Raw genomic sequence first — 19,017 nt, 5'->3', positions numbered from 1 at the left:
ATGCTTGCAATATAAACCGCTATAATTATTTTTTTTAAAATTCATGTTGTTATGTTATATTTTCTATTACTACTTATCTACGATTTCAGTTTGAACTCCTCCCATCCATGACTTCCGGCTTGACAGCTTCTTTCCTTATAGACAATTCCCTCACGCTCGCTTACGTATGACTGGAGCGCGCTCCCGTGGGCAAATCAATTTGCGCATGCGTTTCTCTTAGGATTTCAATATGGGCTTGCGTGCCTTGTTCCGTTATTCGTATGTAAATTTAAGATTAGGGACCAAAGCGCATGCGCTAAACAAGAACGAGCACGGAATGTGGATGACGATCAGTCAAGACACGCATGCGCAGTTGCATCGGTTCAATCGCGTGACGTAAGTCAAAAAGGGGCAGGACGCCACGGGGTACGATCTATAATTAGTCACTGCGGTCTGTCAATCAAATGCAAAACGAGGGACAAGATGGCGGGCGGAGGATTAAAGTAAGAGAATTCGGGTTTTAAATGCTTCGTTACAGTAATACAGTTAGATTAGAAAAAAATCATGAATTAAACTAACCTTTATTTTAATCGATTAATAAATTAAGCAACAGCAGAAAGCGTGACTTTACATACACTTTAAGTATTTCCAATTCAAATGCTGACAACTGGAAAAGCGCATGGCAGTCTTCAAATTCCCATCCCTGCCACATACATGTCCCTAATCTGCTTTAACTCAGATAAGGAACTGCAAAACAATGGTTATTGTGCGAACATATCAACTGTGGCTAGTCTTGTGTACTCCAGTACAAATAAAGAAAGTGGTGTTGGAGTTTGGCTAGTTGGAAAAAAAATCAGCAAACAAGACTGCAGACAAATCCTGCAATTACAAGCTTTTTTACAGTCCCTATAATAATGCAGCACAAAGTGTTTGTGAGTGACACAGCTAGGAGCAGCATCATCACCAACCTTGCCAGTGCCACAACCCCAGACATGTCTTTCACAGCCACTTCCACCACTGTCCTCAGTTCAGTTAGCAGCAGCCCACTCTTGTTGCACACTCTCCAGAGTCAAGAGGTAAGAGCACCTGAGAGAACTTGCACAAGGGGTCGCAGTAGAGTGGACTTTTAGGAAAAGGCGGCTGGCCTAATAATGACACCACTGTTTAGATTTGTTGCAAATACACATTTGTGTCAAGCTGGAAGTGAAACTGGCAAAGACCTTGCATTTGCATTTCATAAAGAGGAACTAGACAACGAGCCAGACAAGGTTTTGGAGGAATCATGAAATACAGCATCTCCTCTTTGACCATTAATTCCTTCTACTTGCCAATCTGGTGCCATGCCAAGTCAGGTTGTCAGGCCCAGGAGAGGTTCCCTCCCCTTTAAGTGCAAGGCCTAATGCTTTTGCTACTACCATTACCAGTGGTTGCACTAAATGTCAGGAGCCAAGCAGCAGCATTGCCTTTAACTTACAGCACATGAGAAAGTATAGGAGATTGGAGCAGACTGTGTGGCAAACAAATTCAGCTGTAGTAAAGTTTTGGGACATCTCACCAGTTCTAGGACGAACCAGCATAAATGCACACATTACAGGGCTGTTCTGCTCTGAGAGTAGAGTGACAGCACCAACCATAACCACCAGCATTAGCATTACTAGCCTGGACAGAAAATGTGTATATTGTTAGCCCTCCAAACAAAATGCTGACACAAGGGGTTGGAGAGCAGGCTGTGATCAATGTTGAGATGGCTTTGTGGTGACTGACCGAGCTGCCAAAACGGTCAAAGCCCTAATAGATTGAAAATCAGCATACACCAACAAATATTCCGACTACTAACCAAGTCCCAATGTATCAGATATAGACTGAAGTCTACAGATTCCTGCTTGCACCTGTTTGTGTAATGGGTCTTTTCATATGTAGAGGAGGAGGGAGGGTTTGCTCTTCCTGCTTTCTCAGTCCTTTTCAGTGGGTGGCCCAGCTTAAACTCGGTGATAACTTTGAGCTTCTAAGTAAGTTTTTAAAAGGTTTTATATTGGATTTTTAGATCAGTATCTGTGCATATTCTTCTTTATAGTAGTGTCTGTCTATTATATGCAGTTATATAAAAATTGGTGTATACTGTCCCTTTAAGCAGTGCAATATAATTGCTGAGCAATGTAGCAACAAGGTGAAAAAACTGTTTGGAGATGCTAACGCAGATCCTTGAACAGCAGAGGGCACTACACTCCATGCCTTCTGGACAGAACTCTGGGGTAACGTTCCCTGTGGGTATCACGGATATCAGACAGCCAAGGCTGCCCCCACCCCCCCTACTGCCTGTCTGACTTCTTGTAACACCAGATTTGGCCCTTTCATGGCTAGCAGGATCTTGCTGTCCCTTGCTATCTACTGTTTTGCCATGCTGTGCCAGGCCGCAAGAGTTGAACCCCTACCCCCTCCTGTTCCTCAGCAGATTTTCCAGATCTTTTGTATCATTTATTTGGCGATGAGTACTTTGTCAGAGAAGAGCTGGTCTCTGACCGGAAAAACCCTCCTGGGCTCGGCGGGCTCCTGGAACTCCCGGTCGGCCGCTGTGACAATGGACACCTGCCTAACCCCTCTCAGGCTGGCCAGGCTCCTGGAACTCCCGGTCGGCCACCCGCTGACTTTACCCCTGGTTACTCCAGCGGCCCTTTGCCCCAGAGTGCTGCTCTTTTGGGGATTTGTAGCCCCTAGGGTGGACAAGAGGTGGGGGAATTACCGGAGGGGAGCTCCTTTGGGAACCGGGGGTTTTGGACACCCCTACCCCATAACTTCAACGGACTGTATCTCTGGTCGCCAGTAACGAATCACGACGCTTTTTGGACTGTGGCATCAAATGACACCCTGGAAGTGTCACCGCTCCCCCAGGATCACCCCGGGAGTGGCGGGAGAATTGTGGGATTGTCCAGTGTCTTATCGAGATGAGCTTTGTGTATAAAAGGAGTGTGTGTTTTCTCCAATAAAATCAGTTTTTGTTCCACCTGAATGCTAGTATGTCTAATTATTTGGGTGGGCTCCTGCTAAATCACTTCTTCTCCACTACATAGGGGCCCCTTGTCTGGGAGAGGAAGGACCCTCAGGCAGAGCTACCTAGTCGGGGTAGCCAGAGTCTGCCACAGGGTGGGACCCTGAATACTGATGCTGTCGGGCATCAGGGGTGGCTACAGGCTGTGGTCACTTGCCAGCTACATAGCTGCAGTCGGCAGGGAGGAAGTAGGACCCATTTGACGGAGCTACCCAGCCGGGGTAGTCAGGGTATCTGTCACAGTAGGTAAAGAGGAAAGGACGACAATTGGACAGGTAGAGATAGTGTTCAACCCATTCTGTGAATCACTGAAAACCTAAGCCAAGACACTGCAAAAGCTTGAGATATGTAATTCCCTTTATTTACTTATATAGTGAACAAAAAATTGACCACTTCCTTGATGGGCAGGAGGCTCTACCCAGTGACAGACCCTATACAGAGATAACAATACTCATGATGATGAAGGACGAGCTGAAAACTTGCTTGTGTGACTTGGTACAAGAGCCACAGTGCATGCTGGTAACCCTGTTTGATCCAATGGTGAAGGGTACATTGTCAAGTCATACGAAGAGTCTATTTCTGATCCCTTTATCTACTGTGATCAGAAGAATACTGTCTGGTTTACCCTCTTACTGTTTGCCAAGTTGCTTCTTTCTAGTCCACCTAGTAAAATCCACAATGACAGAGTTGTCTCTATTGCTGAGTATTTTGAACCTTCAGCCATCACAGCCTACCCCAAATCTTGTCGAGTAGATGCCTTTTTTTGAAAATCAACCTGTCTAAGCAGCTTTAACTTTCTAGGCAGATTGAATTAAGCACTGGCAGCACTGTGTATGTATATATATATATACATATACATACACACACACACACACACACACACAAACGCACATATATATATATATATATATATATATATATATATATATATATATATATATGTACACACAGTATCTCACAAAAGTGAGTACACCCCTCACATTTTTGTAAATATTTTATTATATCTTTTCATATGACAACACTGAAGAAATGACACTTTGCTACAATGTAAAGTAGTGCGTGTACAGCCTGTATAACAGTGTAAATTTGCTGTCCCCTCAAAATAACTCAACATACAGCCATTAATGTCTAAACCACACCGTTTGTGTGGCCATCATTATTTTCCAGCACTGCCTTAACCGTCTTGGGCATGGAGTTCACCAGAGCTTCACTGGTTGCCACTAGAGTCCTCTTCCACTCCTCCATGACGACGTCACGGAGCTGGTGGATGTTAGAGACCTTGCGCTCCCCCACCTTCCGTTTGAGGATGCCCCACAGATGCTCAATAGGGTTTAGGTCTGGAGACATGCTTGGCCAGTCCATCACCTTTACCCTCAGCTTCTTTAGCAAGGCAGTGGTCGTCTTGGAGGTGTGTTTGGGGTCAATATCAAGTTGGAATACATGCTCTGCTTCAGTATGTCACAGTACATGTTGGCATTCATGGTTCCCACAATGAACTGTAGCTCCCCAAGCCGGCAGCACTCATGCAGGCCCAGACTATGACACTCCCACCACCATGCTTGACTGTAGGCAAGACACACTTGTCTTTGTACTCCTAACCTGGTTGCCGCCACACACGCTTGACACCATCTGAACCAAATAAGTTTATCTTGGTCTCATCATGGTTCTAGTAATCCATGTCCTCAGTCTGCTTGTCTTCAGCAAACTGTTTGCAGGCTTTCTTGTGCATCATCTTTAGAGGAGGCTCCCTTCTGGGACGACAGCCATGCAGACCAATTTTATGCAGTGCGCAGCGTATGGTCTGAGTACTGACAGGCTGACCCCCTACCCCTTCAACCTCTCCAGCAATGCTGGCAGCACTCATACGTCTATTTCTCAAAGACAACCTCTGGATATGACGCCGAGCATGTGCACTCAATTTCTTTGGTCAATCACGGCGAGGCCTGTTCTGAGTGGAACCTGTTCTGTGATACCGCTGTATGGTCTTGCCCACCATGCTGCAGCTCAGTTTCCGGGTCTTGGCAATCTTCTTATAGCCTAGGCCATCTTTATGTAGAGCAACAATTATTTTTTTCAGATCCTCAGAGAGTTCTTTGCCATGAGGTGCCATGTTGAACTTCCAGTGATTAGTATGAGAGAGTGTGAGGGCGATAACACCAAATGTAACACACCTGCTTCCCATTCACACCTGAGACCTTGTAACACTAACAAGTCACATGAGTCCACTTAGGGGTGTACTCACTTTTGTTGCCAACAGTTTAGACATTAATGGCTGCGTGTTGAGTTATTTTGAGGGGACAGCAAATTTGCACTATTATACAGGATGTACACTCACTACTTTACATTGTAGCAAAGTGTCACTTCTTCAGTGTTGTCACATGAAAAAAAAGATATAATAAAATATTTACAACAATGTGAGGGGGGTTCTCACTTTTGTGAGATACTGTGTAATATATATATATATATATATATATATATATATATATATATATATATATATATATATATATACTGTATATATTTGTGTGTGTGTGCTAGCTATAGCTTCTTAAATTGTGTGGTTGTAGGTTCACTCATCCAAGTCTGCTCCTAGATGCCTCTGATGCTGTGAATGCATCTAACTTTTCCTCCAAAAATATTCAACAAATTTACTTAAAGGGACACTGAACCCAATTTTTTTTTAGAGCATGCAATTTTAAGCAACTTTCTAATGTACTCCTATTATCAATTTTTCTTCGTTCTCTTTGTATCTTTGTTTGAAAAAGCAGGAATATAAGCTTATGAGCCAGCCCATTTTTGGTTCAGACCCTGGATAGCGCTTACTCATTGGTGGCTGCATTTAGCCACCAATCAGCAAGCGTTACCCAGGTGTTGAACCAAAGATGATCAAGCAAAATTGTAATCTGCTGAACAATTATCATTGAAACAACTACGGTTGTATTTTGATTGTAGTAGATTCAATTTCATTTTTGCACCAATGCAATTAATATAATTATCACAATAATATCCTATAATATAAAATAAAAAAGTGTGTTTGTCCGAAGCTGTCATGTGCAGTAGAGACAGTACAAGGACAAACACACCTGGCCTTACCTGACATGCTGTTTGCGGCGAAAGTGGGCGTGGTCGGACAGGAGCGTGGGCGTGACCGGGTGGGAGCATGGGCCTGGCCAGGCGTGGTCGGGCGTGGCAGGGGCGTGGGCGGGCGCGGTCGGCGCAAGAGAGAGCGAGAGAAATAGAAAGAGAGGGGGAGAGACAAAAAGAGATAGGAAAGAGCTAAAGAGAGGGGGAAGAGAAGAAGAGAGGGGGAGAGAGAGGGGGAGAGAGAGCAAAAGAGAGGGGAAAGAGCAAAAGAGAGGGGAAAGAGCAAAAGAGAGGGAAGAGACAGAGAAAAAGAGAGAGGGGGGAGAGAGAGCAAAAGAGAGGGAGGAGAGAGAGCAAAAGAGAGGGAGGAGAGAGAGCAAAAGAGAGGGAGGAGAGAGAGCAAGAGAGGGAGGAGAGAGAGCAAGAGAGGGAGGAGAGAGAGCAAGAGAGGGGGAAGAGAGAGCAATAGAGAGAAGGGAGAGAGAGAGCAAGAGAGAGGGATGTAGAGAGAGAGAGCAAAAGAGAGGGATTGAGAGAAAGAGCAAAAGAGAGGGATGGAGAGAGAGAGCAAAAGAGAGGGGGAGAGAGAGCGCAAAAGAGAGGGGGGAGAGAGAGCGCAATAGAGAGGGGGAGAGAGAGCTCAAAAGAGAGGGGGAGAGAGAGAGTGCAAAAGAGAGAACACAAAAGAGAGGGGGAGAGAGAGAGCATAAAAGAGAGGGGAGAGAGAGAGCAAAAGAGAGGGGGAGAGAGGGAGCAAAAGAGAGGGGGGAGAGAGAGCAAAAGAGAGGTGGAGCGAGAGAGAGCACAAAAGAGAGGGGGAGAGAGCGCAAAAGAGAGGGGGGAGAGAGAGAGAGCAAAAGAGAGGGGGGAGAGAGAGAGCAAAAGAGAGGGGGGAGAGAGAGAGCAAAAGAGAGGGGGAGAGAGAGCAAAAGAGAGGGGGAGAGAGAGCGCAAAAGAGAGGGGGAGAGAGAGCGCAAAAGAGAGGGGGAGAGAGAGAGAGCAAAAGAGAGGGAGAGAGAGAGAGAGCAAAAGAGAGGGAGAAAGAGAGCAAGGGGTGGGACCGCTGTACTGCAAAAAATGGCCCGTGTGAACAGGCTTTAGGACTAGTCCTATATAATAAAAGGTCAAGTGTGTTTGTCCGAAGCTGTCATGCGCAGTAGAGACTGCGCGCGAGGACAAACACACCTGGCCTTCAAGACTGCAGACCTCAGAGTGAGTAGCGTGACGGGCGGGGCCTGGCGGGGGCGTTCAAGGCCGTGCGGAGAGCTCAAAAGAGGGGGGATAGAGAGAGACAGCAAACAAGAGGGGGGAGGGAGAGCAAAAGAAAGGGGAGAGAGAGATGAAGAGGAGAGATAGAGAGAGCAAAAGAGAGGGAGAGAAAAAGGAAAAGGGAGACAGAGATCAAAAGAGGGGCGATAGAGAGAGCAAAAGAGAGGGAGAGAGACAGCAAAAGAGAAGGGGAGGGAGAGCAAAAGAAAGGGGAGAGAGAGATCAAGAGGGGAGATAGATAGAGCAAAAGAGAGGGACAGAGACAGCAAAAGAGAGTGGGGAGGGAGAGCAAAAGAAAGGGGAGAGAGAGATCAAAAGAGGGGAGATAGAGAGAGCAAAAGAGAGGAAGAGAGACAGCAAAAGAGAGGGGGAGGGAGAGAAAAAGAAAGGGGAGAGGCAACAAAAGAGAGGAGGGAAAGAGAGCAAAAGAAAGAGGAGAGAGAGCAAAATAGGGGGAATGGCGACAGCAAAAGAGAGGGGGGAGAGAGCAAAAGAAAGGGGGAGAGAGAGAGCACAAGAGGGGGAGAGAGCAAAAGAGGGGGGATAGAGAGAGCAAAAGAGAGGGAGAGAGCGCAAAGAGGGGAGAGGGAATAGAGAGGGAGGAAAAGAGAGGGGGAGAGAGAGAGGGGGGAGAGAGAGCAAGGGGTAGAACCGCTGTACTGCAAAAAAATATATATATATTCCATTGTGAGTGCATTTGTCTTGAGGAATATTTATTGCATTTTTGCACCCAGGCGGATGACCTTTGGAGGGTAATACTGTAGCTTGGACTTTGGATGGATATATATATATATATATATATATATATATATATATATATATATATATATATATATATATATATATATATATACACACAAGCCCAAAGTTTTTCAGCAAAAAAGTGCAAAATAGCAATGCGTTTTTCAATATCTACAATGGAGGAATTGTATGGTTACAACTTTTTCCACTATCTATTAAGGTCCTTTATTAATATACAAGATATTAAAACTGTTGCTATCTATCTAGTTATAATTCATTATTGTTGTAACATTAGTCTGGCTAAGTGTTCAAATTTGAATTTATATCAAATATAATAGACATAATTTTGTTAGAATTATGTTCCTCTAGTTAAGAGTTCTATCCTATTATATTTAATCAAGATTGAATTGTAAGCTATAAATAAATAATAGGGAGGAGTGACAATCTCAACATGATTTTATTGCAACCAATGAGAATTTAGAGAAGGGTACTAAAGGTTTAATACAGGTGTGCCCATTAGCTATGATTACGGCTGTGTGCCGAAACATGTCAGCTATTTGTTCTCATGTTTGATTTTTGTTCTTTGTTCTATTTTTATGCTGGTACCCCCATGTTTTAATGAGTGTGACTACACTTGAATAAAGTTTATGTTTTTACCGCTATTTTGCACTTTTTTGCTGAAAAACTTTGGGCTTGTGGATTCATGAACTTTTCGGGTCAGCAGTTGTGCAATAGCGGTGTTAAAGTGCTCCATTTATACCCCAGTTTGGCGTGGACAGCTAGACTTCCCTATTGAGGCTTGCTATCATTCAAGAAAGTTGTCCCGGATTCTCTCCAATCTGATTGGATGAGTACGTACACGTGGTACGTCACACACGCATCTACACGTATTCACGCTGTTCCAGTGCGTGGATATCGGAAGGGCATCGGAAGTACAGAGGGCTGCTTCGATGCTGAAGTAAGAATACGGACATAGCGGTGGATAACAACTTCCAGGACGCCAAGAGCAATCACCTATCGAGGAAATATCCGGTGAGGTCGGTAAGTGGGTAGCCGCATAGCGGTTTCTTGCATGAGTAAGACACTTTTTAAGGAAGATTGTGTATTAGACCCACACCGACATTTACTCACAACAGTGATTACGCTCCATGATTGATCTAATTGTTTCTGATGAGACTGTTGTTGCCTCTCATATGAAGTCTTAGGGCAATAGCCATGTGGGGTTAATAAAGGATAAGACTATCTTTGGACATATACATATATTTAATGAAGGATTGAAAACCACTTTCTTTATTTTATATATATATATATATATATATATATATATATATATATATATATATATATATATATATATATATATATATAAATCATTATGGTGGTGAATGGAAAAAATTGCATATATAAAAACATGTGTCAAGTGTTCCAAAAGTATTGAGTTTACTCATATACTATAATCTCTAAAAAATGTAATAATTTAAGAGAGTCAACAGTTTAAATAAATGGTGCAGACCCATTAAATAATTATAACCATATAGTAAAAGTAGAAGAAATGGCACACAATAGTGACATTTAAAAGAATGGGAATTCAGCACTCTTTTGCAAAAGGGACCAACCACTTGAATTTGGATACAATATCATAAAGTGACTTTATTGTGCACAGTACTGTCCAGAAACCTGGGCAGATCCACATCAAAAGATGCGCATTAAATTAACCATCAAATATACCATAGACAGTATAATACACAAAAACCAAACAGTAAAAAAAGAAAATAAAATAAAAAAGGGACCGGCCCCTATGACATTTTAAGCTGGTAAAAAAGGCATTAAACCATATGTAGCTTATAGGTGCAATGTGTAGTCAACGGGATAGATGTTCTCAAGTGGAATAACAGAGCAATATTGGTTTTAGTGCAAACTGAACCACTGAAAAAAGAACATTCTAATCCTGTTCACAGGACTTGGCATCCGTTATACATATAGTGCATATCATTAATACAGGACCATATAGCTATGCTACAATGTTTCCCTTCTAAATACAAATGCAAGGTAAAATGACATAAAAGCCAATTTGTAACACAGACCAGAGTTCAGTGTAGGTCCACAGAAATTTCAATGGGAGTTGTTGCGGAGCTACGATATGCAGTGACAAACAATTTGAAAGTCTGTATCCAGATCTTCTACAAGCACATATAAAGCATGCAGCAGTGTTAGTAGCAAAGCGATGTAACAGCTCTTTTGAAAAATATAAGCCAGTGTATTTGGCAGTTGTTGGTTAGTTAGTCAACTTTAACAAGCTTAGCGAGCAAGGGGGAGGCAGTCAGTAGGAACAGCATAAGGTGATAATTCAGCATAGAAATTGGTACAGGAGGATACTCATATATGTTATTGTACCCCTCTGTCAACCGCACCTTTTCTTAGCACCCTTCGTCATTGCCATCTACCCCACAAACCATCAGATCTTCTTTTTGTCCCAAATATATAACTCGCTTACTTGAGAGACTTGAAATCGCATAGTATCCAGAAGCGGTAGTTACCTTCACCGCATATGCCAGTGCCAGTGCTCGTTCTGCTTAGAGAGTTCCACATTGCTTTGTATTTGCTCCTCTCGGCTCCATTCACGGCTGCTCGGCTCCGGAACAAACAAACATTACCAGCGTGGATGTCACATGGGTCAGTCGACCAATCGCCAACACGTGTTTCACCCCCTCGTCATCAAACAGACAAATGGGGCTTCCTCAGGGCTCGCTAAGCTTGTTAAAGTTGACTAACCAACAACTGCCAAATACACTGGCTTATATTTTTCAAAAGAGCTGTTACATCGCTTTGCTACTAACACTGCTGCATGCTTTATATGTGCTTGTAGAAGATCTGGATACAGACTTTCAAATTGTTCGTCACTGCATATCGGAGCTCCGCAACAACTCCCATTGAAATTTCTGTGGACCTACACTGAACTCTGGTCTGTGTTACAAATTGGCTTTTATGTCATTTTACCTTGCATTTGTATTTAGAAGGGAAACATTGTAGCATAGCTATATGGTCCTGTATTAATGATATGCACTATATGTATAACAGATGCCAAGTCCTGTGAACAGGATTAGAATGTTCTTTTTTCAGTGGTTCAGTTTGCACTAAAACCAATATTGGTCTGTTATTCCACTTGAGAACATCTATCCCGTTGACTACACATTGCACCTATAAGCTACATATGGTTTAATGCCTTTTTTACCAGCTTAAAATGTCATAGGGGCCGGTCCCTTTTTTCTTTTCTTTTCTTTTTTTACTGTTTGGTTTTTGTGTATTATACTGTCTATGGTATATTTGATGGTTAATTTAATGCGCATCTTTTGATGTGGATCTGCACGGGTTTCTGGACAGTACTGTGCACAATAAAGTCACTTTATGATATTGTATCCAAATTCAAGTGTTTGGTCCCTTTTTCAAAAGAGTGCTGAATTCCCAGTCTTTTAAATGTCACTATTGTGTGCCATTTCTTCTACTTTTACTATATGGTTTTATATATATATATATATATATATATATATATATATATATATATATATATATATATATATATATATATATATATACACACACAGTGGGGCAAAAAAGTATTTAGTCAGCCACCAATTGTGCAAGTTCTCCCACTTAAGAAGATGAGAGAGGCCTGTAATTTTCATCATAGGTATACCTCAACTATGAGAAGCAAAATGTGGAAACAAATCCAGGCAATCACGTTGTCTGATTTGGAAATAATTTATTTGCAAATTATGGTGGAAAATAAGTATTTGGTCAATATCAAAAGTTCATCTCAATACTTTGTTATATATCCTTTGTTGGCAATGACAGAGGTCAAACGTTTTCTGTAAGTCTTCACAAGGTTGTCACACACTGTTGCTGGTATGTTGGCCCATTCCTGTATGCAGATCTCCTTTAGAGCAGTGATGTTTTGGGGCTGTCGCTGGGCAACACAGACTTTCAACTCCCTCCAAAGGTTTTCTATAGGGTTGAGATCTGGAGACTGGCTAGGCCACTCCAGGACCTTGAAATGCTTCTTACGAATCCACTCCTTCGTTGCCCAGGCGGTGTGTTTGGGATCATTGTCATGCTAAAAGACCCAGTCATGTTTCATCTTCAATGCCCTTGCTGATGGAAGGAGGTTTGCACTCAAAATCTCACGATACATGGCCTCATTCATTCTTTCATGTACACGGATCAGTCGTCCTGTTCCCTTTGCAGAGAAACAGCCCCAAAGCATGATGTTGCCACCTCCATGCTTCACAGTAGGTATGGTGTTCTTTGGTTGCAACTCAGCATTCTCTCTCCAAACACGACGAGTTGTGTTTCTACCAAACAGTTCTACTTTGGTTTCATCTGACCATATGACATTCTCCCAATCTGCTTCTGGATCATCCAAATGCTCTCTAGCATACTTCAGACGGGCCCGAACATTTACTGGCTTAAGTAGGGGGACACGTCTGGCACTGCAGGATCTGAGTCCCTGGCGGTGTAGTGTGTTACTGATGGTAGCCTTTGTTACGTTGGTCCCAGCTCTCTGCAGGTCATTCACTAGGTCCCCCCATGTGGTTCTGGGATGTTTGCTCACCGTTCTTGTGATCATTTTGACCCCACGGGCTGAGATCTTGCGTGGAGCCCCAGATCGAGGGAGATTATCAGTGGTCTTGTATGTCTTCCATTTTCTAATTATTGCTCCCACAGTTGATTTCTTCACACCAAGCTGCTTGCCTATTGCAGATTCAGTCTTACCAGCCTGGTGCAGGTCTACAATTTTGTTTCTGGTGTCCTTCGACAGCTCTTTGGTCTTCACCATAGTGGAGTTTGGAGTGTGACTGTTTGAGGTTGTGGCCAGGTGTCTTTTATACTGATAACAAGTTCAAACAGGTGCCATTAATACAGGTAATGAGTGAAGGACAGAGGAGCCTCTTAAAGAAGAAGATACACGTCTGTGAGAGCCAGAAATCTTGCTTTTTTGTAGGTGACCAAATACTTATTTTCCACCATAATATGCAAATAAATTCTTTCCAAATCAGACAATGTGATTGTCTGGATTTGTTTCCACATTTTGTCTCTCATAGTTGAGGTATATCTATGATGAAAATTACAGGCCTCTCTCATCTTCTTAAGTGGGAGAACTTGCACAATTGGTGGCTGACTAAATACTTTTTTGCCCCATTGTGTGTATATATATATATATATATATATATATATATATATATATATATATATATATATATATATATATATATATACATACATATACATATATATATATATATATATATATATATATATATATATATATACATACACACACACAAATTAGTTATGCAAATTAGATATGCAAATTCTCAGGGGGGTTTTTGCTTCAAAATAATACTGTTTTAACACAGCTATCCTTTTAACAGGATTATTACAGCAAACCAGAAATCACTCACTGGACTGTAATAATCCACACACACAATGATACAAAGTTATACTGTATCACTGCACCACTGTAGTAAACATTTGAAAACAAATGTCGTGTAAATATATCTTCTGTTTATTCCCCCCCCCCCATTGTATTTGTTTAATGATTTCGAACTCCTTTCAATGTTTTTTTTTACACTCAAATGTATGGCCGCTAGGTAATAGGTATCACAAAAAAACGCCCCTCCCCATTAACCCCTCACTCTCTGAATAAATCTAGTCACCATGGTCAAATACTTTTAGACAGTAACCAAATACTTTACAAAAACTCGTACCTACATATAATTATATATAATAAACATATAACAGTTCTATGGCGCATTTGTTGACACACTGAAACCCACCCTCCCATCTTAGCCCTCATCTGACCTTCAGGTTTAGAAATGCCTTCGCTATTTTGTCCAAACACCGTACGTTATGCTACTTTCCATTCGGTGCTTATGATTACTGCCCAATGCCCATAACAAAGATGGCGGCTTATTCAGTGCTCTATGTAACCAGAGCATTCACTTGGTTAATGGTTACTCTCTCTAAATAACTTCCCAACTCCAAGAAAACTGCGCGTCCTTTGTATTTATAAAGTATCAAAAGCTTTGCTTTGTAAATGGCGATGGCGAGATGTTGGAATTTGTGACTGAGAAGCGTCTTTTAATAAAGTCACGTGGTTAGCTATGTATTGGGCTTGAAAACAGAATAAAGAGGGGAGGAATAATTTGAAACAGGGCTGCGAAAGACAAATTGTGTCACTGAGTAATGGCTACCACTGTGTTGAATGTGCTTTATAAAGGGGTTTGACACAACAGTATTTTATATAAAATAACGATAATCTTTATGGTATCTTCATATTATGTTATCTACAATAGACATGACATATGTTGTTTCATACATAATTGGCAACTATTTTCTCTATAGATAATGAGCTTTTAAATGAAACGTTCTATGGATTTCTTTCAATAAGACAACAGTATTTTTGCTATAGTCAGTAAGAAATGTTGCACTCTTAGGGTGACTTATTATGGGATGTACTAAAAGGAATGACAAGGGTGAATGACAAAATGGAATGCCCATAGACTTTAATGGGATGTAAAATTAAAAGTGTTGAAGCAACAAAACTATGATACATATCAACTAGATATTTACCAGATATGTTCCCCGGGTACAGTAGCATATTCTGAAATTGAGATTACATCAGATTATAGCTGCTTTCTATGGAATGACAAGGGTGAATGACAAAATGGAATGCCCATAGACTATAATGGGATTACATTTAAAAGTGCAATAGAAACTAAACTATGATACATATCAAATAGATATTTACCAGATATGTTCCCCAGGTACAGTAGCATATTCTGAAAGTGAGATTACGTCAGATTATAGTTGCTTTCTATGGAATGACAAGGGTGAATGACAAAATGGAATGCCCATAGACTATAATGGGATTAAATTTAAAAGTTCTATAGAAACTAAACTATGATACATATCAACTAGATATTTACCAGTTATGTTCCCCAGGTACAGTAGCATATTCTCAAAGTGAGATTACTTCAGATTATAGCTGCTTTCTATGGAATGACAAGGGTGAATGACAAAATGGAATGCCCATAGACTATAATGGGATTACATTTAAAAGTGCTATAGAAACTAAACTATGATACATATCAAATAGATATTTACCAGATATGTTCCCCAGGTACAGTAGCATATTCTGAAAGTGACATTATTTCAGATTATAGCTGTTTTCTATGGAATGACAAGGGTGAATGACAAAATGGAATGCCCATAGACTTTAATGGGATGTAAAATTAAAAGTGTTGAAGCAACAAAACTATGATACATATCAACTAGATATTTACCAGATATGTTCCCCATGTGCAGTAGCATATTCTGAAAGTGAGATTACATCAGATTATAGCTGCTTTCTATGGAATGACAAGGGTGAATGACAAAATGGAATGCCCATAGACTATAATGGGATTACATTTACAAGTGCTATAGAAACTAAACTCTGATACATATCAAATAGATATTTACCAAATATGTTCCCCAGGTACAGTAGCATATTGTGAAAGTGAGATTACTTCAGATTATAGCTGCTTTCTATGGAGTGACAAGGGTGAATGACATAATGGAATGCCCATAGACTATAATGGGATTAAATTTAAAAGTGCTATAGAAACTAAACTGATACATATCAAATAGATATTTACCAGATATGTTCCCCAGGTACAGTAGCATATTCTGAAAGTGAGATTACTTCAGATTATAGCTGCTTTCTATGGAATGACAAGGGTGAATGACAAAATGGAATGCCCATAGACTATAATGGGATTACATTTAAAAGTGCTATAGAAACTAAACTATGATACATATCAAATAGATATTTACCAGATATCTTCCCCAGGTACAGTAGCATATTCTGAAAGTGAGATTACTTCAGATTATAGCTGCTTTCTATGGAATGACAAGGGTGAATGACAAAATGGAATGCCCATAGACTATAATGGGATTAAATTTAAAAGTGCTATAGAAACTAAACTATGATACATATCAACTAGATATTTACCAGATATGTTCCCCAGGTACAGTAGCATATTCTCAAAGTGGGATTACTTCAGATTATAGCTGCTTTCTATGGAATGACAAGGGTGAATGACAAAATGGAATGCCCATAGACTATAATGGGATTACATTTAAAAGTGCTATAGAAACTAAACTATGATACATATCAAATAGATATTTACCAGATATGTTCCCCAGGTACAGTAGCATATTCTGAAAGTGACATTATTTCAGATTATAGCTGCTTTCTATGGAATGACAAGGGTGAATGACAAAATGGAATGCCCATAGACTTTAATGGGATGTAACATTAAAAGTGTTAAAGCAACAAAACTATGATACATATCAACTAGATATTTACCAGATATGTTCCCCATGTGCAGTAGCATATTCTGAAAGTGAGATTACATCAGATTATAGCTGCTTTCTATGGAATGACAAGGGTGAATGACAAAATGGAATGCCCATAGACTATAATGGGATTCAATTTAAAAGTGCTATAGAAACTAAACTATGATACACATCAACTAGATATTTACCAGATATGTTCCCCAGGTACATTAGCATATTCTGAAAGTGAGATTACATCAGATTATAGCTGCTTTCTATGGAATGACAAGGGTGAATGACATAATGGAATGCACATAGACTATAATGGGATTAAATTTAAAAGTGCTATAGAAACTAAACGATGATACATATCAACTAGATATTTACCAGATATGTTCCCCAGGTACAGTAGCATATTCTGTAAGGAAGATGAGCCTGGCTGAGGCGGGAAAGGATGAGAGAGTGGATTAAAATCTTAGTTGTGTCTTGTGTAAGGAAATGTCTAATTTTAGAGATGTTTTTAAGGTTGGGGCGGCAGGATTTAGCCAATGACTGAATGTGAGTAGTGAAAGAAAGATCGGAGTCAAGTGCGACCACAAGACAGCAGGCATGCAGGGTAGGTGTCTTATCGTATTGTTTCTCCACTGTACTGTTATCCTTGTACCCATGGGCAGCACTGCGGAATCTGTCAGCGCTTTATAAATAAAGAATAATAATAATAATAGGGGTAATGATGGAGCTGTCAACAGTTAGAGAGATTAGGGGTGGAGATTTTGGAAGAAGGGGTGAAAATAAGGACCCCAGTTTTGGAGGGATTTAGTTTGAGGTAGTGAGAGGACTTCGGGTTAGCAAGGAAAGAGATAGGTCTGGTGCAGAGAAGTAGATTTGGGTGTCGTCGGCATACAAATGATATTGGAACCCGTGGGACTTGGGGAACCTAATGATGACGTGTAGATTGAGAAGAGAAGGGGACCGAGGATGGAGCCTTGCAGTACACCAACAGAAAGTGGGCAGAGGAAGCCCCAGAGAAGGCGACAATAAAGTTACGGTTAGACAGGTAGGAAGAGAACTACGAGAGGGCTGTGTCACAAATGCTGAAGGATTGGAGGGTTTGGAGCAAAAGAGGGTGGACAAAAGCTACGGACAGATCGAGGAGGATAAGCAAAGAGAAGTGGCCTTTTGATTTTGCAGTAAATAGGTCGATGGTAACCTTAACGATTGCTGTAACAATTGTTTGATTGCTCTGTGGAGTGATGGGGACGAAATCCAGATTGCAGTGGGTCAAGGAGGAAGTTTAATGTAAAGAAATGGGATAGGTGTGCATATACTAGCTTTTCGAGAAGCTTTGAGAGAAGATGGAGTAGGGAAATAGGGCATTAGTTGGATGGGGAGGTTGGATCGAGAGAAGGTTTTCTGAGGAGAGGTGTGCCCAGTGCATGTTTCAGAGATGAGGTAAATATACAGAGTGAGAGGTTGAAAATGTGTGTTAGTATAGGGGTAAGGGTAGAAGAGAGGGAGCGGAGTAGCTGTGAGGGGATAGGGTCGATAGGGTCAAGGGGACAGGTAGTGAGATGAGAGCACAGTTTAAGTGCAGAGACTTCTTCCTCAGTTACAGGGGAGAAAGAGCTACATTTATGGCTATGTAGGTTGTGGTTGATTGCAAGCATTTGAGGAGGTGAGAGAATGGAAGTATGTTGAGAGCTGATTTAGTTTCTAATGGAGTTGATTTGCTATTGAAGTAGCTGGTAAATTCTTGAGCTGACAGAGAAGTTGTGTTAGGAGGTGGGGGTGGGCGGAGAAGAGTATTGAATGTGGAGAACAGACATTTTGGGTTTGAAGAAAGTAAAGATAAGAGTAGAGAAGTAATGTTGCTTATAGTGATTTATGGCAGAATAGTAGGAGTTCAAGATGAACTTGTAGTGAGCTGAACTCTGAGATTTTCTCCAGTGCCACTTAGCAGTATGGGAACATCTGCATAGGTACCGTGTCAAAGGAGTATGTCAGGGCTGAGGATGAGTGTGTGATTTCCAGCTATGGTAAGAGAGATTGTCAAGGACCGATGTAATGGTGGAATTATAGTGGCAGATAGATTGATCAGGGCAGGAAAAGGAGGAGATGGATGAGAGGAGAGGTTTGAGGGAATTAACAGGCTGTTGCTGATCTAAGACATAATGCTTCTGTGAAGTTTGGTGTGAGGAGTAGATGGAGGGAGAGTTGTAGGGAGGGAGGTGATGTTGCAAGTGAGGAGATGGTGGTCAGTCAAGGGAGTGACCACCTTTATGAGTGGGAGAGTCAGTCCATTGTGACAAAAAAGAATGAGGGCAGGGGTGTCTGAGGAAATAAGGTAACTAGGCAGCCAAGTGATCTAGAAATTGAGTTGAGTAGCCAGGGGGTCGGTATATGAATGCAACACGTATAGAGAGAATAAGCAAATAATGTGGTTTTCGAATGAGGAAAATGTGAGGGAAGAGATTGGTTGAATTTGTTGAAAGGTGCAACGAGGGGAAAGTAAAATACCT

At 41.2% G+C, this 19,017-nt stretch overlaps 1 protein-coding gene across 3 annotated transcripts in view; it reads right to left on the bottom strand.

The window, feature by feature from the left end:
• The window catches only part of NUDT8 (nudix hydrolase 8), a 49,867-nt gene extending 35,810 nt beyond the window's left edge, over nt 1–14,057 (bottom strand). Inside the window, exon 1 of one of the 3 annotated variants that reach the window (XM_053692374.1) lies at nt 13,979–14,057. Coding sequence is in view for 1 of the 3 variants with exons in the window: in XM_053692373.1 (XP_053548348.1) it covers nt 10,614–10,634 (21 nt within the window). In the remaining 2 variants the exon portion in view is untranslated. Of the gene's footprint in view, nt 1–10,613; nt 10,767–13,978 lie in introns of those variants that run through there. The other 2 variants (XM_053692375.1, XM_053692373.1) reach the window with 2 other exon arrangements.
• Nucleotides 14,058–19,017: the final 4,960 nt, after the last annotated feature.

This window comes from Bombina bombina, chromosome 9 (genome assembly GCF_027579735.1).
Source record: "Bombina bombina isolate aBomBom1 chromosome 9, aBomBom1.pri, whole genome shotgun sequence".
Classification (NCBI taxonomy): domain Eukaryota; kingdom Metazoa; phylum Chordata; class Amphibia; order Anura; family Bombinatoridae; genus Bombina; species Bombina bombina.
The sequence above is the reverse complement of the archived record's forward strand: the minus strand, read 5'-3'. Positions and strand labels throughout refer to the sequence as shown.